The 19,012-nt window shown below is 47.7% G+C and overlaps 1 protein-coding gene across 4 annotated transcripts in view; it reads right to left on the bottom strand.

Moving 5' to 3' along the window:
• The window catches only part of adgrd1 (adhesion G protein-coupled receptor D1), a 172,677-nt gene that overhangs the window by 122,639 nt on the left and 31,026 nt on the right, over positions 1-19,012 (bottom strand). For all 4 annotated transcript variants that reach the window (XM_072240785.1, XM_072240786.1, XM_072240787.1 and 1 more), the window contains one exon: positions 18,795-18,902. In XM_072240785.1, coding sequence (XP_072096886.1) covers positions 18,795-18,902 — 108 coding nt within the window. The remainder of the gene's footprint in view (positions 1-18,794; positions 18,903-19,012) is intronic.

Genomic DNA, 19,012 nt, shown 5'->3' with positions numbered 1-19,012 from the left:
CACACACACACACACACACACACACAGACACACACACACACACATGCATACACACACACACACACACACACACAGACACACACACACACACACACGTGCACACACACACACGTGCACACACACACACACACACGTGCACACACACACGCACACACACACACACACACAGACACACACACGCACACACACACGTGCACACACACACGCGCGCGCGCACAGACACACACACACACACGTACAGACACACACACACACACACACACACACACACACACACACACACACACACACATACACGCACACGTACAGACACACTTCCACTCAGTGACTCTAGAGATATGTTAATATTATGGCAATCAGCCCCCAGCTCGTGAGCCAGGATCTTGCATCAGGGTATCACTCAGGCACAACCTCTGGCACACAGTTGTGAAATTCTTCAAATTCCAACAAAATGATAAGAATAAACCCACAGTAAAAATCTGTTATTGCAGTTAAGACTGTAAGACATAGGAGCAGAATTAGGCCATTCAGCCCATCACATCTGCTCTGCCGTTCCGTCATGGCTGAATTATTAGCCCTGTCAATTGCAGTCTCCTGCCTTCTCCCCGTATCCCTTCATGGCACGACTAATCATGAACCTATCAACCTCCACTTTAACTATACGCAATGACTTGGCCTCTGCAGCTGCTTGTTGCAAAGAAATTCGCACGTTCACCACCCACTGGCTAAAGAAATTTCTCCTCATTTCTGTTCTAAAAGGACATCCCTGTATTCTGAGGCTGTGTCCTATGGTCTGAGACTCCCCCACTCTGGGATTATCGCTCCTATATGTGATTATCAGCTCCGGGTAAGAATCTACTCATTACTGCCATGGTCAACATTCTTGTAAAGATCCTCAGAACTTTGAGTGGTGAGGTTAACTCTACACTTTAACTTGCTGCCATCCCTGGCCATTTGCAAAGCTCGTGACACCTTTCCCTCTCCACGCATCAGTAACTCCTAATTCAGAGGCCAGACTAAAACCACTTTGTCAAATTCCACGCGCTCTCTCTATCGAAACATCTCTTCTCTGCTTGCTTTTGAGTTGCGCCCAGAGAACGCCACGCTCCACGGGGCTGCGTTACATTCCGTTCCCTCAGATTGTTTCATGTCATTTCCAGTACACAAGTATAAAGGAGAACGAATTAATTGTTACTCCAGATCCAACGCAGCCCAAAAAAAAACACACAATGAGATTTAAATTTAAATCCAATAAATAGAAATGCATAAGATAGCTTATATACATTGATTGTAAGTCCATAAAGTGACACTGGGCACAGAAGTGTCTGTACACAAGTTGACTCTGACAGGAAATGATGAAGTAGTGGTGGTTGGGGGTGTGAAGGGGTGGGTTAGTGGGTGGAGGTGTCGATCAGCCTCACTGCTTGGGGAAAGTAACTGTTTTTGAGTCTGGTGGTCCTGGTGTGGATGGAATGTAGCCTCCTCCCTGATGGGAGTGGGACCTCTCCGACAGGCAAAGAGCCGGGTCTGAATTGCGTGCACTCCCACATCCCGCCAGCAGGGTAGAGGGCTGTAGTGGGAGCCACACAACACCCCCTCCCCCCCAAACCGGGACAGCCTCCCACGCACAGCAGGAGGCAGCCTGTAATGAGAGCGGCAGATACACTGTAAGAACCCGGGAGGAGAGGGTCTATCCTGGACCCGACACATTGACATAACACATTGTGCAGATGCTGGAAACCCAGAGCAACACACACAAAGTGCTGGAGGAGCTCAGCAGGTCAGGCAGCATCTATTTTGTTGCTCTGGGTTTTTATGGAATGGGGGTTGCTAGCCCCAATCCCAACCCTCCTCCTTTTGCAGCTGGGCTTGGGACCATCCATGGGGGAGTTCATCGAGTCCATGCTAAATTGTTATGCTGTCCAACCCACCCTGCTCACGGACTGTTTGTCCCTCTCCTATCAGGGAGGAGGCTACATTCCATCCACACCAGGACCACCAGACTCAAAAACAGTTCCTTTCCCCAAACAGTGAGGCTGATCAACACCTCCACCCACTAACCCACCCCTCCACACCCCGAACCACCACTACTTTATCATTTCCTGTCAGAGTCACTGTTATGTACTGAGATTCCTGTGTGCCTCTTTCCCTCTTTTGCCTGTTTTGTTGCTGGTGTTTAGGGCAGCAATGAAGGCCCTCCATCTCTGGCGGTGTTCAGGGCTTCCTTCAATGTGTCAGTAGCTTCCTCTCGGTTTTCACCGCTGTCAGTCATGCAGATCCCGGGTGGAGACTCAGGAATACTGTCACACTCAGATGTAGAAAGATTCGCTGCTATTTCTGTAACAGTTTTGTTTGACCAGTCAGGGTAGTTAGTTCTGAGCTGAACCCCTGAACTTGGAGGACCAGTGGACCCTCTTGGTCTGGCCTTTACCCTTTGACCTGTTTGGCATGGGTGACCCTACCAAGAGCCAAAGCATAAAGCCCCAACTCCAGCCAAAAACCCCATGACAAGGTTGTGGTCCTGTTGGAGGTCTCTTGTGTCTGGCATCACTACATGGACACACAATCAGTGTATATAAGAACTGTATTTATATCACCAGACTCATCAAGTCTGTGCTGAATTGTTATGCTGCCTAGTCTCATTGACCTGCAACTGAGACCATAGCTCTCCTACCCCTCCCACCCATATACATATCCAATCTTATCAAACATGGCCATCAAACCCACATTCACCACTTCCACTGGCAGCTCGTTCCCACTCGCACCACCCTCTAACTTATGGATTCCCAACCTTTATTAAGCCAAGGAGCAGTACCAGTCCTCCAAGAGGACCACAACTTTGTCGCAGAGTTTGGAGGCTGCGTGCCTCAGTGACCCAGAGAGCTATGATGCTGGAGTCAGAGCTTTACGCTTTGGCTCTTGGTAGGGTCACCCATGCCAAACAGGTCAAAGGGTAGAGGCCAGACTGAGAGTGGTCCACTGGTCCTCCAGGTTCGGGGGTTCAGCTCAGGGCTAACAACCCTGACTGGGAAAACAAAACTGTTACAGAAACAGCAATGAAGATTCCTTCTACATCTGAGCGTGACGGTATTTCTAAGTCTCCTCCTGGGACCTGTGTGATTGACAGCGGTGAAAACAGAGAGGAAGCGACTGACACGATGAAGGAAGGGCTGAACACTGCCAGAGATGGAGGACCTTCACTGCTGTCCTATACGCCAGTGACGTAACAGGCAGTGAGTCAGCACGCCCGGCCGTTAACTGAGGGGTCGTGCACGCCAGGTTGGGAAACCCCTGCTCAAAGTAAAGACATTCCCCCTCAGGTTCACCTTGTAAGGACAGGACAGGGCAGCGGCCAGAATAACAAGGCTGGGGAGGAGGGGAAGGAGGACAAGCTGGCAGGTGACAGGTGAGACCAGGTGAGGGGGAAGGTGGGTAGGTGGGGGGAGGGAATGAGGACAAGCTGGCGGGTGACAGATGAGACCAGGTGAGTGGGTGGGGAGGAGGGGAAGGAGGACAGCTGGGAGATGACAGGTGAGACCAGGTGAGGGGGAAGGTGGTTGGGTGGGGCAAGGGGAAGGACAACAAGCTGGGAGATGACAGGTGAGACCAGGTAAGGGGGAAGGTGGTGAGGGAGGGAAAGGAGGACAAGCTGGGAGATGACAGGTGAGACCAGGTGAGGGGGAAGGTGAGTGGGTGGGGGAGGGAAGGAGTACAAGCTGGCAGGTGACAGATGAGACCAAGTGAGGGGGAAGGTGGGTGGGTGGGGCAAGGGGAAGGACACAAGCTGGGAGATGACAGGTGAGACCAGGTGAGGGGGAAGGTGGTGGGGGAGAGGAAGGAGGACAAGCTGGGAGATGACAGGTGAGACCAGGTGAGGGGGAAGGTGGGTGAGGGAGGGGAAGGAGGACAAGCTGGGAGATGACAGGTGAGACCAGGTGAGTGGGTGGGGGAGGGAAGGAGTACAAGCTGGCAGGTGACAGATGAGACCAAGTGAGGGGGAAGGTGGGTGGGTGGGGCAAGGGAAGGACACAAGCTGGGAGATGACAGGTGAGACCAGGTGAGGGGGAAGGTGGTGGGGGAGGGGAAGGAGGACAAGCTGGGAGGTGACAGGTGAGACCAGGTGAGGGGGAAGGTGGGTGAGGGAGGGGAAGGAGGACAAGCTGGGAGATGACAGGTGAGACCAGGTGAGGGGGAAGGTGAGTGGGTGGGGGAGGGAAGGAGTACAAGCTGGCAGGTGACAGATGAGACCAAGTGAGGGGGAAGGTGGTGGGGGAGGGGAAGGAGGACAAGCTGGGAGATGACAGGTGAGACCAGGTGAGGGGGAAGGTGGGTGGGGGGGCAGGGAATGAAGTCAGAAGCTGTGAGGTGATAGGTGGAAGAGGTAAAGAGCCAAGAAGAAGGAATTTGATAGGAGAGGAGAGCAGACCATGGGAGAAAGGGAAGGAGGAGGGGGAACCAGATGGGGGAGATGGACAGGTGAGCAGAGAGAAGAAATGAGAGGGGAACCGGACTGGGAAATGGACAAAGAGAGGAGGGGAGGGGAGAGAAATCAATGTCCATGCCATAAACTATATTCAATACTCCATGTTGTCCTTTCCTCGACATCGCACAACCTCTCATGTCCAAGAACACATCCTACACAATCAGGAAAAGCTCTCTACTTTCTGAGGAGGCTGGAGAGAGCTGGACTTTGCACATCTATACTCACATCATTCTCCAGATACACAGGAGAGAGCATCCTGACAAGCTGCGTCACTGCGCCGTACGGAAACTGCGCAGCGACGGACAGGACGGCTCTACAACGGGTCGTCAAAACTGCCCAACGACCGCCGGCTTCAGCCTACCTGCCATCAAGGGCAAATATACAGAAAGGTGCCGGAAAAGGGCCAGGAACATCATGAAGGATCCCACCCACCCTGCTCATGGGCTGTTTGTCCCTCTCCCATCAGGGAGGAGGCTACGTAGCATCCACACCAGGACCACCAGACTCAAAAACAGTTACTTTCCCCAAACAGCAAGGCTGATCAACACCTCCACCCACTAACCCAGCCCTCCACACCCCCCAATCACCACCACTTTATCATTTCCTGTCAGAGTCACCCTATGTACAGACACTCCTGTGCCGAGCATCACCCTGTGGAAATACAGTACAGTGCAAGAGTGTACAGCAGTGCACATATATATAGCGAGGGTGACTGAGACTTCTGCTCAGTACTGTATTTGTCAATGTGGAACGTAGAGCAAGTTTGTAAATCTGCCGGCTGTAAAGGAAGTTTGGAATGACGAGGGTGGAGTGCCACAGGAGGGGTGTGGGACAGGTGGCAGAGAAGGAGTGCCAGGGGTGGGTGCAGACTCACCCAGTCCTGAGACACCAGGCAAGGTCATTTGATTCCAAACAATTGGTTTATTGATCGTTACAGAATGTCTCACTGCTGCTTCCCACTCCCTCCCCTCTCCCTTCCCCTTTTCCCAACCATGATTCCCCTCTCCCTGCCCCCTTCCCACTCTCAGTCCACAATAGAGACCCATATCAGGGAGTGGCCTTGTCGAGGGAAGTGCCTTGTGAGATAAGTGCGAGTCTTTGGCTCAGGAGTCTTCGGTGAGGAGGCTGAGGGAGGAGACTACGCCACAGCTGGAGAGGGTGAGAAGTGGAGAAGAGATAACCGCTAGGCTGATTCAGTGTGCTGTGTGCATGATGTGGGAGGTCAGGGACACTGATGGTGCCTCTGGATCCTACACCTGCAGAAAATGTGTCCAGTTTCAGCTTCTGGAGGACCGTGTTGCAGCACTGGAGAGGTAACTGGATGACGTTAGGTTAATCTGAGAGAACGAGAGTTTTCTGGACAGGATCTACAGTAAGGTCGTTACACCCAGGATACAGGAAGAGAGTAGGAGGACGATGATGAGCAAGGAAAGGATGCTTGAAGTACAGGAGACCCCGGGAGATGTGCCTCTTGTAAACAGGTTCTCCCTCTTGGAAGCTGTCGGGACAGAAGACAGTGTCAGTCTGAGAGGCGTACGCGTCTGCGAGTCAAAAATTGGCGCTGAGGCAAAGCCGAGGAGACAGACGTCAGGCAGAGCTGTGGTAGTGGGGGACTCCATAGTGAGAGGTACAGAAAGGGGTTTCTGTGGCAACAGGCAAGATTTAAGGATGGTGTGTTGCCTCCCTTGTGCCAGGATCCAGGATGTCACGGACCGATTGCAGGGAATCCTCAAGGGTGAAGGAGAACATCCGGAAGTGGTGGTGCATGTCGGCAGAAATGACATGGGGAAGAAGAGGAGAGACATTCTACAGTGCGACTTCAGAGAACTCGGAAGAAGGCTGAAAAGCAGGACTTCCAGGATGGTTATCTCCAGTTTGCTTCCAGTTCCCCGTGCTGGAGTGGTCAAGAACAGGGAGATAATGGATCTGAATGTGTGGCTGAGGAACTGGCGTAGGAATCAAGGATTTACATTCTTGGACCACTGGGGTATGTTTCGGGGTAAGGATGAATTGTACAAAAGGGACGGGTTGCACTTTAATAAACAGGGCACCAGCATTCTGGCAGCCAGGTTTGCCTCTGCAACACGGGTGTGTTTAAACTAAGTAGTGGAGGAAGGGGACAAACTGGAAACATAAGGATGGAGATAAAGGGAGAGTGAGAATAAGAAAAGTTAAGAAAGACGGCAGAATCAACAGAGCAGAAAGCTCAAGAAGGGATCGTACAGTATGGCCAAGTGATATAAGAACTGATATGGGAGGTCAGGGGAGGAATGAATTAAAAGTATTGTATATGAATGCACGGAGTATAAGAAATAAAGTGGATGAGCATGAGGCACAGTTGGAAATTGGTAAGTATGATGTTGTGGGAATAACAGAGACATGGCTTCAAGTGCACAGGGCCTGGGAAATGAATATTCAAGGCTATACGTCCTATCGAAAGGACAGACTGATGGGCAGAGGGGGTGGGGTGGCTCTGTTGGTGAGGAATGATATTCAGTCCCTTGCGAGGGGGGACATAGAATCAGGAGACGTAGAGTCAGTATGGATAGAACTGAGAAATTTTAAGGGTAGAAAGACCCTAATGGGAGTTATCTGCAGGCCCCCAAACAGTAGTCTGTAAGTTGAATCAAGAGTTAAAATTAGCATGTCGCAAAGGTAATGCTACAGTTGTTATGGGGGATTTCAACATGCAGGTAGACTGGAGGAATCAGGTTGGTACTGGACCCCAAGAAAGGGAGTTTGTGGAGTTCCTCCGAGATAGATTCTTAGAACAGCTTGTACTGGAGCCTACCAGAGAGAACGCAATTCTAGATTTAGTGTTGTGCAACCAGATTTGATCAGGGAACTTGAGGTAAGGGAACCATTAGGAGGTAGTGACCATAATATGATAAGTTTTAATCTACAATTTGAGAGGGAGAAGGGAAACTCGGAAGTGTCAGTATTACAGTTGAACAAAGGGAACTATGGTGCTATGAGGGAGGAGCTGGCCAAAGTTCAATGGAACAATACCCTAGCAGGGATGACAGTGGAACAGCAATGGCAAGTGTTTCTGGGAATAATGCGGAAGGTGCAGGATCAGTTCATTCCAAAGAGGAAGAAAGATCCTAAGGGGAGTAAGGGGAGGCCGTGGGTGACAAGGGAAGTAATGGACAGTATAAAAATAAAAGAGAAGAAGTATAACATAGCAAAGACAAGTGGGAAGCCGGAGGATTGGGAAACTTTTAAAGAGCAACAGAAGGTAACTAAAAGGGCAATACGCAGAGAAAAAATGAGGTACGAAGGTAAGCTAGCCAAGAATATAAAGGAGGATAGTAAAAGCTTCTTTAGGTATGTGAAAAGGAAAAAAATAGTTAAGACCAAAATTGGGCCCTTGAAGACAGAAGTGGGTGAATTTATTATGGGGAACAAGGAAATGGCAGACGAGTTGAACAGGTACTTTGGATCTGTCTTCACTAGGGAAGACACAGACAATCTCCCAGATATAATAGTGGCCAAAGGACCTAGGGTAATGAATGAACTGAACTAAATTTATATTAGGCAGGAAATGGTGTTGGACAGACTGTTGGGTCTGAAGGTTGATAAGTCCCTGGGACCTGATGGTCTGCATCCCAGGGTACTTAAGGAGGTGGCTTTAGAAACCATGGATGCATTGGTAATCATTTTCCAATGTTCTATAGATTCAGGATCAGTTCCTGTGGATTGGAGGGTAGCTAATGTTGTCCCTCTCTTCAGGAAGGGAGGAAGAGAGAAAACAGGGAATTATAGACCGGTTAGCCTGATGTCGGTGGTGGGAAAGATGCTGGAGTCAATTATAAAAGATGAAATTACGACACATCTGGATAGCAGTAACAGGATTGGTCCGAGTCAGCATGGACTTACGAAGGGGAAATCGTGCTTGACTAATCTTCTGGAAATTTTTCAGGATGTAACTATAAAAATGGACAAGGGAGAGCCAGTGGATGTAGCGTACCTGGACTTTCAGAAAGCCTTTGATGAAATCCCACATAGGAGATTAGTGGGCAAAATTAGGGCACATGGTATTGGGGCAGAGTACTGACATGGATTGAAAATTGGCTGGCTGACAGAAAACAAAGAGTAGCGATTAACGGGTCCCTTTCAGAATGGCAGGCGGTGACCAATGGGGTACCGCAGGGTTCAGTGCTGGGACCGTAGCTGTTTACAATATATATTAATGATTTAGATGAGGGAGTTGAAAGTAACATTAGCAAATTTGCTGATGACACAAAGCTGGGAGGCAGTGTGAAATGTAAGGAGGATGTTATGAGAATGCAGAGTGACTTGGACAGGCTGGATGAGTGGACAGATGCATGGCAGATGCAGTTTAATGTGGATAAGTGTGAGGTTATCCACTTTGGTGGTTAGAACGGGAAGGCAGATTATTATCTAAATGGAGTCAAGTTAGGAAAAGGGGAAGCACAACGAGATCTAGGTGTTCTTGTACATCAGTCACTGAAAGCAAGTATGCAAGTACAGCAGGCAGTGAAGAACGCTAATGGCATGCTGGCCTTCATAACAAGGGGAATTCTGTATAAGAGCAAAGAGGTCCTTCTGCAGTTGTGCAGGGCCCTGGTGAGACCACACCTGGAGTACTGTGTGCAGTTTTGGTCTCCAAATTTGAGGAAGGACATTCTTGCTATTGAGGGAGTGCAGCGTAGGTTCACAAGGTTAATTCCCGGGATGGCGGGACTGTCATATGTCAAAAGATTGGAGCGACTGGGCTTGTATACACTGGAATTTGGAAGGCTGAGAGGGGATCTTATTGAAACATATAAGATTATTAAGGGATTGGGCACGCTGGAGGCTGGAAGCATGTTCCTGCTGATGGGTGAGTCCAGAACCAAAGGCCACAGTTTAAGAATAAGGGGTAGGCCATTTAGAACGGAGTTGAGGAAAAACTTTTTCACCCAGAGAGTGGTGGATATATGGAATGCTCTGCCCCAGAAGACTGTGGAGGCCAAGTCTCTGGACGTTTTCAAAAAAGAGATGAATAGAGCTCTTAAAGATAGTGGAATCAAAGGTTATGAGGATAAGGCAGGAACTGGATACTGATAGTAGATGATCAGCCATGATCACAGTGAATGTCGATGCTGGCTCGAAGGGTCAAACAGCCTACTCCTGCACCTATTGTCTATTGTCTATTGTCATATCAGAATCAGGTTTATCATCACTCACATATGTCATGAAATTTGTTTTTCTTTCACGGCAGCATTACAGTATTCTGTTCTCCTTTATACTTGTGTACTGGAAATAACATTAAACAATCCTGAATATTGAATAAACAGTGGGTTAAGAGAGGAGTGGTGTGGGATTTGGTCACTGCCTTTTCAATACCTCCAACTGAGACTTTAAGATCCAGGAAATCTAACCCCCAGCAGTAAGGGATGGAGAGGTTGAGGGACAGAATTGGACTGTTGAGCCCCCAGATACAACTAACACAGAGAGGTAAACCTCAGCAGCCTGGCCCTAAGGGGGAAATCACCCCTCCCTGGATGTCCAAGGGAGCAGGCCAAGGCAATCCCCCACCACCCCAGCTGCTGGCGTTATCATACACTGGCTCACACAATGTGCAAACGTTTCCAGATCTGATTACACTTCAGCCAAAAAATGCATAAAGGAAAATTGAGGAGGAAATGACAGCATTCGGAATTACCTCATTAAGAATTAGTTTGTTCCCTGGGCAACGGGAGGTGGTTGGTCGCTCGGGCCCCACCATCCCTTGCTGGAGGGGCTCAGGGGAGGGGGGGGGATCAGGGAATGCGCAGCCCTTTTCCACACGTCTGGGCAGATGGGAGAGAGGGGCTTAGAGCATAGAACAGTACAGCTCAGGAAAAGGCCCTTCAGCCCACAATGTTGTGCTGAACCAATTAAATTAGTGATCAAAAGACCAACTAAACTAATCCCTTCTGGCTAGACAATGTCCAGATCCTTCCATTTTCCTCACAATCATGTACCTATCTAAACGTCTCTTAAAAGTCTCCAATGTTTCTGCCTCCACCACCACCCCAGGCAGCTCATTCCAGACACCCACCACTCTGTGTAAAAAACTTGTTCTTCACATCTGCTTTGAAAATACCACCTCTCAACTTAAATGAGTGCTCTCTGGTGTTGGACACTAGTACCCTGGGGAAAAGGTATTGTCGGTCGACTCTACTTATGCCTCTTATAAACCTCTCTCAGAGCTCCCCTCAGCCTCCGCTGCTCCAGAGAAAACAGCCCAAGCTTGTCCAACTCAGCAACCCAGGCAACATCTAAGGAAAAGAGTAAATAGTCCAAGTTTTGGGCCGAGACCCTTCATTGAGTCCCGATGAAGGGTCTCGGTCTAAAATGTCAACTGTTTACCCTTTACCATAGATGCTGCCTGGTTGCTGATTTCCTCCAGCATATTGTATGTGTTGCTTAGACTTCTGCAGATTTTCTCTTGTTCAAGTCTCACCCAACCCAGTGGAAAAAGCCTGTTTGCATTTACCCTATCTATACCCCTCATTATTATGTATTTCTCAATCAAATCTCCCATCATTCCTTCGCTCCAGGGAATAAAATCCTAACATTTCAACTTCTCCCTGTAACTCTAGTCCACAAGTCCCAACAACAACTTTATAAACTTTCTCTGTACTCTTTCAAACATTAATATCACTAATCCTCTATACATCTATAAATTTGACACAACTATCGTTGGCAAAACTTCAGATGGTGACGAGGAGGTGTACAGAGGTGAGATATATCAGCTGGGTGAGTGGTGTCGCAACAACAACTTGCACTCAGCATCAGGAGGACCAGGGAATTGCCTGTGGACTTCAGGAAAGGCAAGTCGAGGTTACACACACCCTACTGAGGGATCAGCAGTGGAAAGAGTGAGCAGTTTCAAGTTCCTGGGTCTCAGCATCTCTGAAAACCTATCCTGGGCCCAACATATTGACATATGCCAGAGATAATGAACCCGATTGTGACAAAGACGTTTTGATGGAGTTAACAACAGGGTGGTGGTAACCCAAGCTCGAGTTTCCCTTGAAAAGGGAGAGGCAGAATTTTAATCAGCTCAGGGAGCAGGTGGGCTGGGGCAGGGGAGGAGTGGATGATTGCAGGAGGTTTCTGATGGAAGCAAGGAAGGGCGGTGGAAAGAGATCAGGGGAACAGGCCTGAGTGAGGAGCTTCTTCAGAGTCTCAGCAGGGGATCTGTGGGCCAGATATCACCCTCTGCATTAATCTTCAAAAATCACCTCAGGGCTCTGGGCAAGTTCAGAAGATTCATTCTTTCTCCATATTTTGTTTCCAAAGTTTTGGAAGTCTTGGAACCATTGAAGGTCCTTCTGCCCACTGACTCCATACTAACTCACTTATACTAAACAAGATTTAATGATCATATGTATATCCCCACTCCCCACACAGTCCAATCTCAATTCCCCCGTACCCCACACAGTCCAATCTCACTCCTTCTGTACCCCACCCAGTCCAAACTCACTGCCCCCATGCCCGATCCAGTTCAAACTCAGTCTTCTTCTACCCAACCCAGTCCAATCTCACTCCCCTGTACCCACCCAGTCCAAACTCACTCCCCCACTACCCAACCCAATCCAATCTCAACTCTCCCCGTTCCCCCCCCATATCAAGCCCAGTCCAATCCCACTCTCCCCGTACCTCACTCAGTCCAATCTCACTCCCCGGTACCACACCCAACACTTTTGGAGAACTGTGTGCAGTTCTGGTCACCCCACTGTAAGGAGGGTGTTGAGGTTTTGGAGAGGGTGCAGAATAGTTTCACCAGGATGCTGCCTGGATTTGAGGGCATGTGTAATAATGAGAGGTTGGACAAACTTGGGCTGTTTTCTTTGGAGTGGCAAGGGCTGAGTGAGATCTGACAGAGGTTAATAAGGTTATGAGAGGCATAGATAAGGTCATCCAAGAGGACTACAACTTTGTCGTAGAGTTTGGGGGCTTGCATGCCTCAATTGCCTGGAGAGCTACGTTGGCTGGAGTCAGGGCTTTATGCTTTGGCTCTTGATAGGGTCACCCATGTCAAACAGGTCAAAGGGTAGAGGACAGGCAAAGAGGTCTCCTGGTTTGGGGGTTCAGCTCAGAGCTAGCAACCCTGACTGGTAAAATGAAATTGTTACCAAAACAGCAATGAAGAATCCTTCTACGTCTGAGTGTGACGGTATTCCTGAATCTCCACCCGGGACTTGCATGACTGACAGTAGTGAAAACCAAGAGGAAGCTATTGGCATGATGAAGCCCTGAACACCGCCAGAGATGGAGGACCTTCATGCTGCCCTAGACTCCAGCACCCTAATGGGCAGTAAGTCCATCAGGGAGAGGAGGAGGGGGGATTTGGGAGCCGATGTTCTTGTTGCGTTTTGTGCGGGAGAAGGGGTGATGGGGGGGGGGGAGGTAGAAGGTTGATGACCTTGCTGCATTTTTTTTGTGCAGGGGGGCTGGGTTTGATGTTTCTCTCTGAACTGACTTCCACGGGTTTTCTTTTTGTTTCATGGCCATCTGGAGAAGGAGAATCTCAGGGTTGTATACTGCACACATTCTTTAATAATAAATGAACCTTTGGACCTTTGAAACAAACATTGAAATGCCTTGTTTGCATCAAAGACCAAATCCAGTCCAAGGATATGTGGGGGCAGCCCGCAAGAGTTGCCAAGCTTCCGGCACCAACGTAGCGTGCCCACGACTCACCAGCGCTGACCAGGACGTCTTTGGAACATGGGAGGAAACCTGGTCGCCCAGAGGAAACCCACACAGTTACAGGATAAACATACAAGCTGCTTGTCGATAGGTTGAACCCCAGTTGCTGATGCTATAACAGCACTGTGGACTTCAGGAAGGTGCAGATGAACCATCCCCCTCTGCAAACACATGGCCCCTCCATAGAGAGAGTTAAGTGCACCAAGTTCCTGGGAGTTCACGTCACAGATGACCTCACCTGGTCCCTTAATAGGCACAGCAGCATCTCCACTTCCTGAGGAGGCTGACACCTCTCCCTACCCACACTCCATCTTAACTGCGTTTTACCCAGGAGCACCACTGGGAGTGTCCTGACAAGTTGCATCTCCATCTGGTATGGGAGCAGCCAAGTATCAGACCGGAAGTCAAGACAGCGACTATACTTCATTAGGAGTTTGAAGAGATTTGGTTTGTCAACAAATACACTCAAAAACTTCTATAGTTGTACCATGGACAGCATTCTGACAGGCTGCATCGCTGTCTGGTATGGAGGGGCTACTGCACAGGACCGAAAGAAGCTGCAGAGGGTTGTGAATTTAGTCGGCTCCATCTTGGGTACTAGCCTACAAAGTACCCAGGACACCTTCAGGGAGCGGAGTCTCAGAAAGGCAGCGTCCGTTATTAAAGACCTCCAACACCCAGGGCATACCCTTTTCTCACTGTTACTATCACGTAGGAGGTACAGAAGCCTGAAGACACACACTTAGCGATTCAGGAACAGCTTCTTCCCCTCTGCCATCCGATTCCTAAACGGACATTGAACCCTTGGACACTACCTCGCTTTTTTTTAACATATAGTATTTCTGTCTCTTGCACGATTTTAAATCTATTCAATATACGTATACTGTATAAAGTATACTGAATAAGATTTACTTATTTACTTATTATTATTATTATTATTATTTTATTTTTTTCTCTTCTGTATTATGTATTGCATTGAACTGCTGCTGCTGCTAACAAATTTCACGTCACGTGCCGGTGATAGTAAACCTGATTCTGATTCCGGAAGTCCTGACAAGGACTGTGAGAAGGGTCGAGAGGATCAAAGGGATCCCCATCCATCGGGGACATTTATCAGGAGCGCTGCATATGCAGGGCCCTTAGTATTATCAACGATCCCACCCATCCATCCAGCACCCTCTTTGACTCTCTACCATCAGGCAGGAGACTCCGATGCATAAAGACAAGAACAGTCAGGATAAAACAGTTTCTTCCCTCAGGCCATTAGGCTTCTGAGCTCCCTGCTGCATCACATTCAAAGTGTCACTGGTTAATCTGTTCTGTACTTTTCAAGATTTAATCCATGCACTTTGTTTATTTATGTGTAATCCATCTGTAGATTCTATCCTTACTTTCCTAATTTATTGTATGTTATGTGTACTATACTGTGTCCACAGAAATGTCTCATTTGACAGTATACATGTATATAGTTAAATGACAATAAACTTAACTTAACTTGATTGCCTTAACTACTATGTTACTGTACCAGCACTAACCTCACCTTAGAGCCATAGAATCACAGAAAGTACAGCACAGAAACAGGCCCTTCAGCCCATCTAGTCCATGTAAACTGCCAACTCCCATCAACCTAGACTAGGACCAGAGCCCTCCGTACCCCTATTATCCATGTACAGCCATCAATGAAGCTACCAATCCCACATGGCTTTGGAATGTGGGAGGAAACCAGATCACCCGGGGGGGACCATGCAAACTCCACACAGACTGCACCTGATTTCAGGGTGGAACCTGGGTCACTAGAGGTGTGGGGAGCTGTTTGGTCACTGCAAGCGCTCAATAAATATCTCAAAATAAAACACAGAGAAATTAAAAACCCTAAACGTGAGAAAGTCTGCAAATGCATTGCAGTACTGCTTCTGTATAATGACAAATTTCACAGCACAATGCCGGCAATATTAAACCTGATTCTGAATCCAGAGCAACACACACAAAACCCTGGAGGAACTCAGCGGCTCAGGCAGCATCTGTGGGGAGGAATAAACAGTCACTATTTTGGGCTGAGGCCCTTCATCAGGACTGGAAAGGAAGGAGAAAGACATTAGAATAAAAGGCTGGGGGGAGGGGAAGGAGGACAAGCCGGAAGGTGATAGGTGAAGTCAGGTGGGAGGGAAGGGCAAGGGCTGGAGAGGAAGGAATCTGGTAGGAGAGGAGAGTGGATAATTGGGGAAAGGGAAGGAGGAGGGGACCCAGGGGAAGGCAATAGGCAGGTGAGGAGAAGAGGTAAGAGGCCAGAGTGGGGAATAGAAGGGAGGGAGGGAAAAGGATTTTTTTTTAAATGAAGCAGAAAACAATATTCATGCCATCAGGTTGGAGACCACCCAACAGAAAATAAAAATTCTAATTCAGCTTCTGGCGCCTTCTCCCAAGTCGCCCTTGCAAACAAGGACTCCACTTTGTTCAGAGCCGAGGTGCTCCCAGTGGTAAAATGTGCTGGTGGTGGAGAGGGAAGGGAGTCTGGAATCTCTAACCCTTCATCCTCTTGGGTCTTCAATCCCAACAACATTGCGTCCCAGATTTTAAGTTGTTCTAAGTCTAAGATCGTAAGATAAAAGAGCAGAATTAGGCCGCTGAGCCTAACATGTCTGCTCCGCCATTTCATCATGGCTGATAAATGACTCCTCTCAGCCCCAATCTCCTGTCTTCTCCCCGTATACTTTCATGTCCTGACTAATCTAGAATCTATCAACCTCTTCCTTAAATATACCCAACGGCTCAGCCTCCAAACCACCAATGGTAACAGATTCCTCGGATTCATCATTCTCTGGCTCAAGAAATTCCTCCTCATCTCCTTTCTAAATGGATGCCCCTCTATTCTGAGGCTGTGTCCTCTGGTCATAGACTCCCCTACCATAGGAAACATCCTCTTCACATCCACTCTATCAAGGACTTTCACCATTCGATAGGTTTCAATGAGGTAACCCCTCATTCTACTGAATTACAGTGAATACAGGCCCAGATCCTATGTTCCCTCTAAGCTGTGCGCGAGTGCGCACGCACACACGTTTTTCAACCAGCGCACAAAGGAAATTAATGTGCGCTCAAAAGGTTAGTTACCTAAAATAATGTAGCAATTAATAATTATACTTACTGAAAATAATCTTTTAACTAAATGTTTCTGCAACTAGTTGGTCGGTTTTTCAAATACCACAATGTATGTCACTAATTTACGTCTCCTCACCTTTCCTGTTCCGGTCTGTACAGCTGCATCATGGTGGCAGCCGTCTTTGGCGGACAGTATTCATACCATAAAGTTTTTATTGAAAAAGATCAGTCAAGTGACCCTGTGGCTAAATACTGTCACAAGAAATTGATAAACATCACATACAAAGTAGCTTTACAGGTTTTAAGTGACGTCTTTGATGAACTGGCTGCAAGATTCACTTCATTTTGCGCGAGGCAAAATTAACAAGATAAGAAAGCAGTATCTGGGAGACAATGTTTCATGGAGTGACAAAGTTAAAGTTTTGCTAAGCCAACAATGTGAAGAAAACGTCACAGTAGATACAAGTTCGCTGTTGACGTTTATAAAATAGTCTTTGTGTTCATTTAGAATGGTCAGTTTTTGATTTCTCTGCAATTGCAGATTGTGACTTCACACTTGGTGATGAACAAGTTAATGCCTTGTGTCTAAAATATCATGATTTTCTAGCTGAAAATACTGTAATAGCTAGACAGTTTAATGATTTCAAATTTTCCGTGCAAGAAAAAAATTAAATCCAAACTGATTTCAAACTTTGCTCAAATGGTGGCATTTGTACTTCAAAATGAACAGTCTTGTGACCCTGCACAGTTGATGGACATTGGGGCAACATTTTTTTTGCATCTAGTGTGGACTGTGAGTGAGGTTTTAGCCTAATGAATCAACTCAAAAACAAGCTGAGAAACCGTTTAGGTGAATGTCATTTGGATATGTTAATGAGAATCAAAAGCTATCAATTGGATGGAAGTTCTGTTAGTCTAGATAGAGTTTACAAAGAATGGGTAAGTGTCAAAGACAGGAGAGAGAAACAAATAACTGAGTGATTTAAATATGTATGTTATTTTGTTGTTATTCTGTGCAGTTTTATGTTAAATATTTTGTAAACCTACATAAACTGTGCCATGTGTGCATTCAGTGCACACACTCTTTTGTCACAGGAAAAAAATTTGCACAACGTAAGATTTTTGCGCGCACTGACTACTGAAAATTAGAGGGAACATTGCCCAGTGCCATCAAACACTCCTCAAATGACAAGCCTTTCCTTCCTGGAATGATTTTCATGAACCTCCTGTGAAACCTGTCCAATGTCAGCACACCCATGTAATGGGATGGGTTGAATGTTGGCTAAAGAGGACTGGGCCGGGCCAAGGGCACCAATCAGAATCAGGTCCATTATCACACACGTATGTCATGAAACGTATGGTTCTGTGGCAGTAACATAGCACAACACATAAAATATACTACAAATCACAATAAATATATATATACTGTTTATACAGAATCAGGTTAATCATCACTCACGTATGTCATGAAAATTGTTTTTTTTTGCAGCAGCAGTACAGCGTAATACATAAAATCACTAAAGTACTGAGCAAAAGTGTTAGGCATGTATATACAGCCAGGGTGCCTAAGGGCTTTGCACATCACAGTATTGTAGTAATTTTATGTATCTCACTGTATAGCTGTTGCAAAAAAAACACAGATTTCATGACATATGTGCGTGATGATAAACCTGATTCTGATCTGGGTCTCTATTGTGGACTGAGAGTGGGAAGGGGACAGGGTAAGGGGAATCATGCTTGGGAAAAGGGAAGGGATAGGGGAGGGAGCGGGAAGCACCAGAGAGACATTCTGTAATGATCAATAAACCAATTGTTTGGAATCAAATGACCTTGCCTGGTGTCTCAGGGCCAGGTGTGTCTGTACCAGGGCCACGCCCCCCACCCCCAGCTCCTGACACTCCTTCTCTGCCACCTGTCCCCACCCCTCCCACGGCACTCCACCCTCACCATTCTCAACATCCTTTGCTCCCACCCCAGATTTACAAACTCGCTCTCCACTCCACATTGACAAATAAGTACTGTGCAGAAGTCTTGGGCACCCGAGCTATATATCTGTGCCTGAGACTTTTGCACAGTACTGTCTGTGAGATATATACAAATTTAATTAGTAGTGCAAAAAATAGCAAAATGAGTGAGGTAGTGGTCATGGCTTCATGGACCATTCAGATACTGGAGGGGAAGCAGCTGTTCCTAAAATGTTGCGTGTGGGTCTTCAGGCTCTTGCACCTTCTCCCTGATGGTGGAAGGGACCAGACAACAGCAGAAGCCCGAACCACACTGGAAATAGTGGAGAAACCAGGCTTCCTCCGATACCTCTTGTTCCCCAGAGGGACAATGAGAGACTGAGATGAAAGCGTTTCCCCCGTTCACTGACGACACACCTTCCACCCCAGCGCCACCGGACCGCAGTGCTGCAATGACTTCGGCTGGCAGCTTCTGCGCCATCCCAGAGTCTGTGGACCCCAGGTGAGGGGGAGCGGACCCTCCATCAGAGTCAACTTACTCTTACTGTGAAAAGCCTCTCCGGGGATGAAGATGTAGCTGAGTCCTTGCAAGGGGAAACGGTAGCTGGAAAGGCTGGAACCATCTGCAACCTTCACCAACAAGTAGTCTGCGAACAGGAGGAGGCTGATTATATTAGCACCTGACTTTTACCCCTAAAAGGGGCACAATCCCATGTCACCCATTCCAGCACTGTTGGGGCGGATTGCCAATTAACAA

The sequence above is a fragment of the Mobula birostris genome, chromosome 22 (assembly GCF_030028105.1).
Source record: "Mobula birostris isolate sMobBir1 chromosome 22, sMobBir1.hap1, whole genome shotgun sequence".
In the NCBI taxonomy this organism is placed as follows: Eukaryota; Metazoa; Chordata; class Chondrichthyes; order Myliobatiformes; family Myliobatidae; genus Mobula; species Mobula birostris.
Note: the sequence above shows the minus strand (reverse complement) of the source record. Positions and strands in the feature narration are given on the sequence as shown.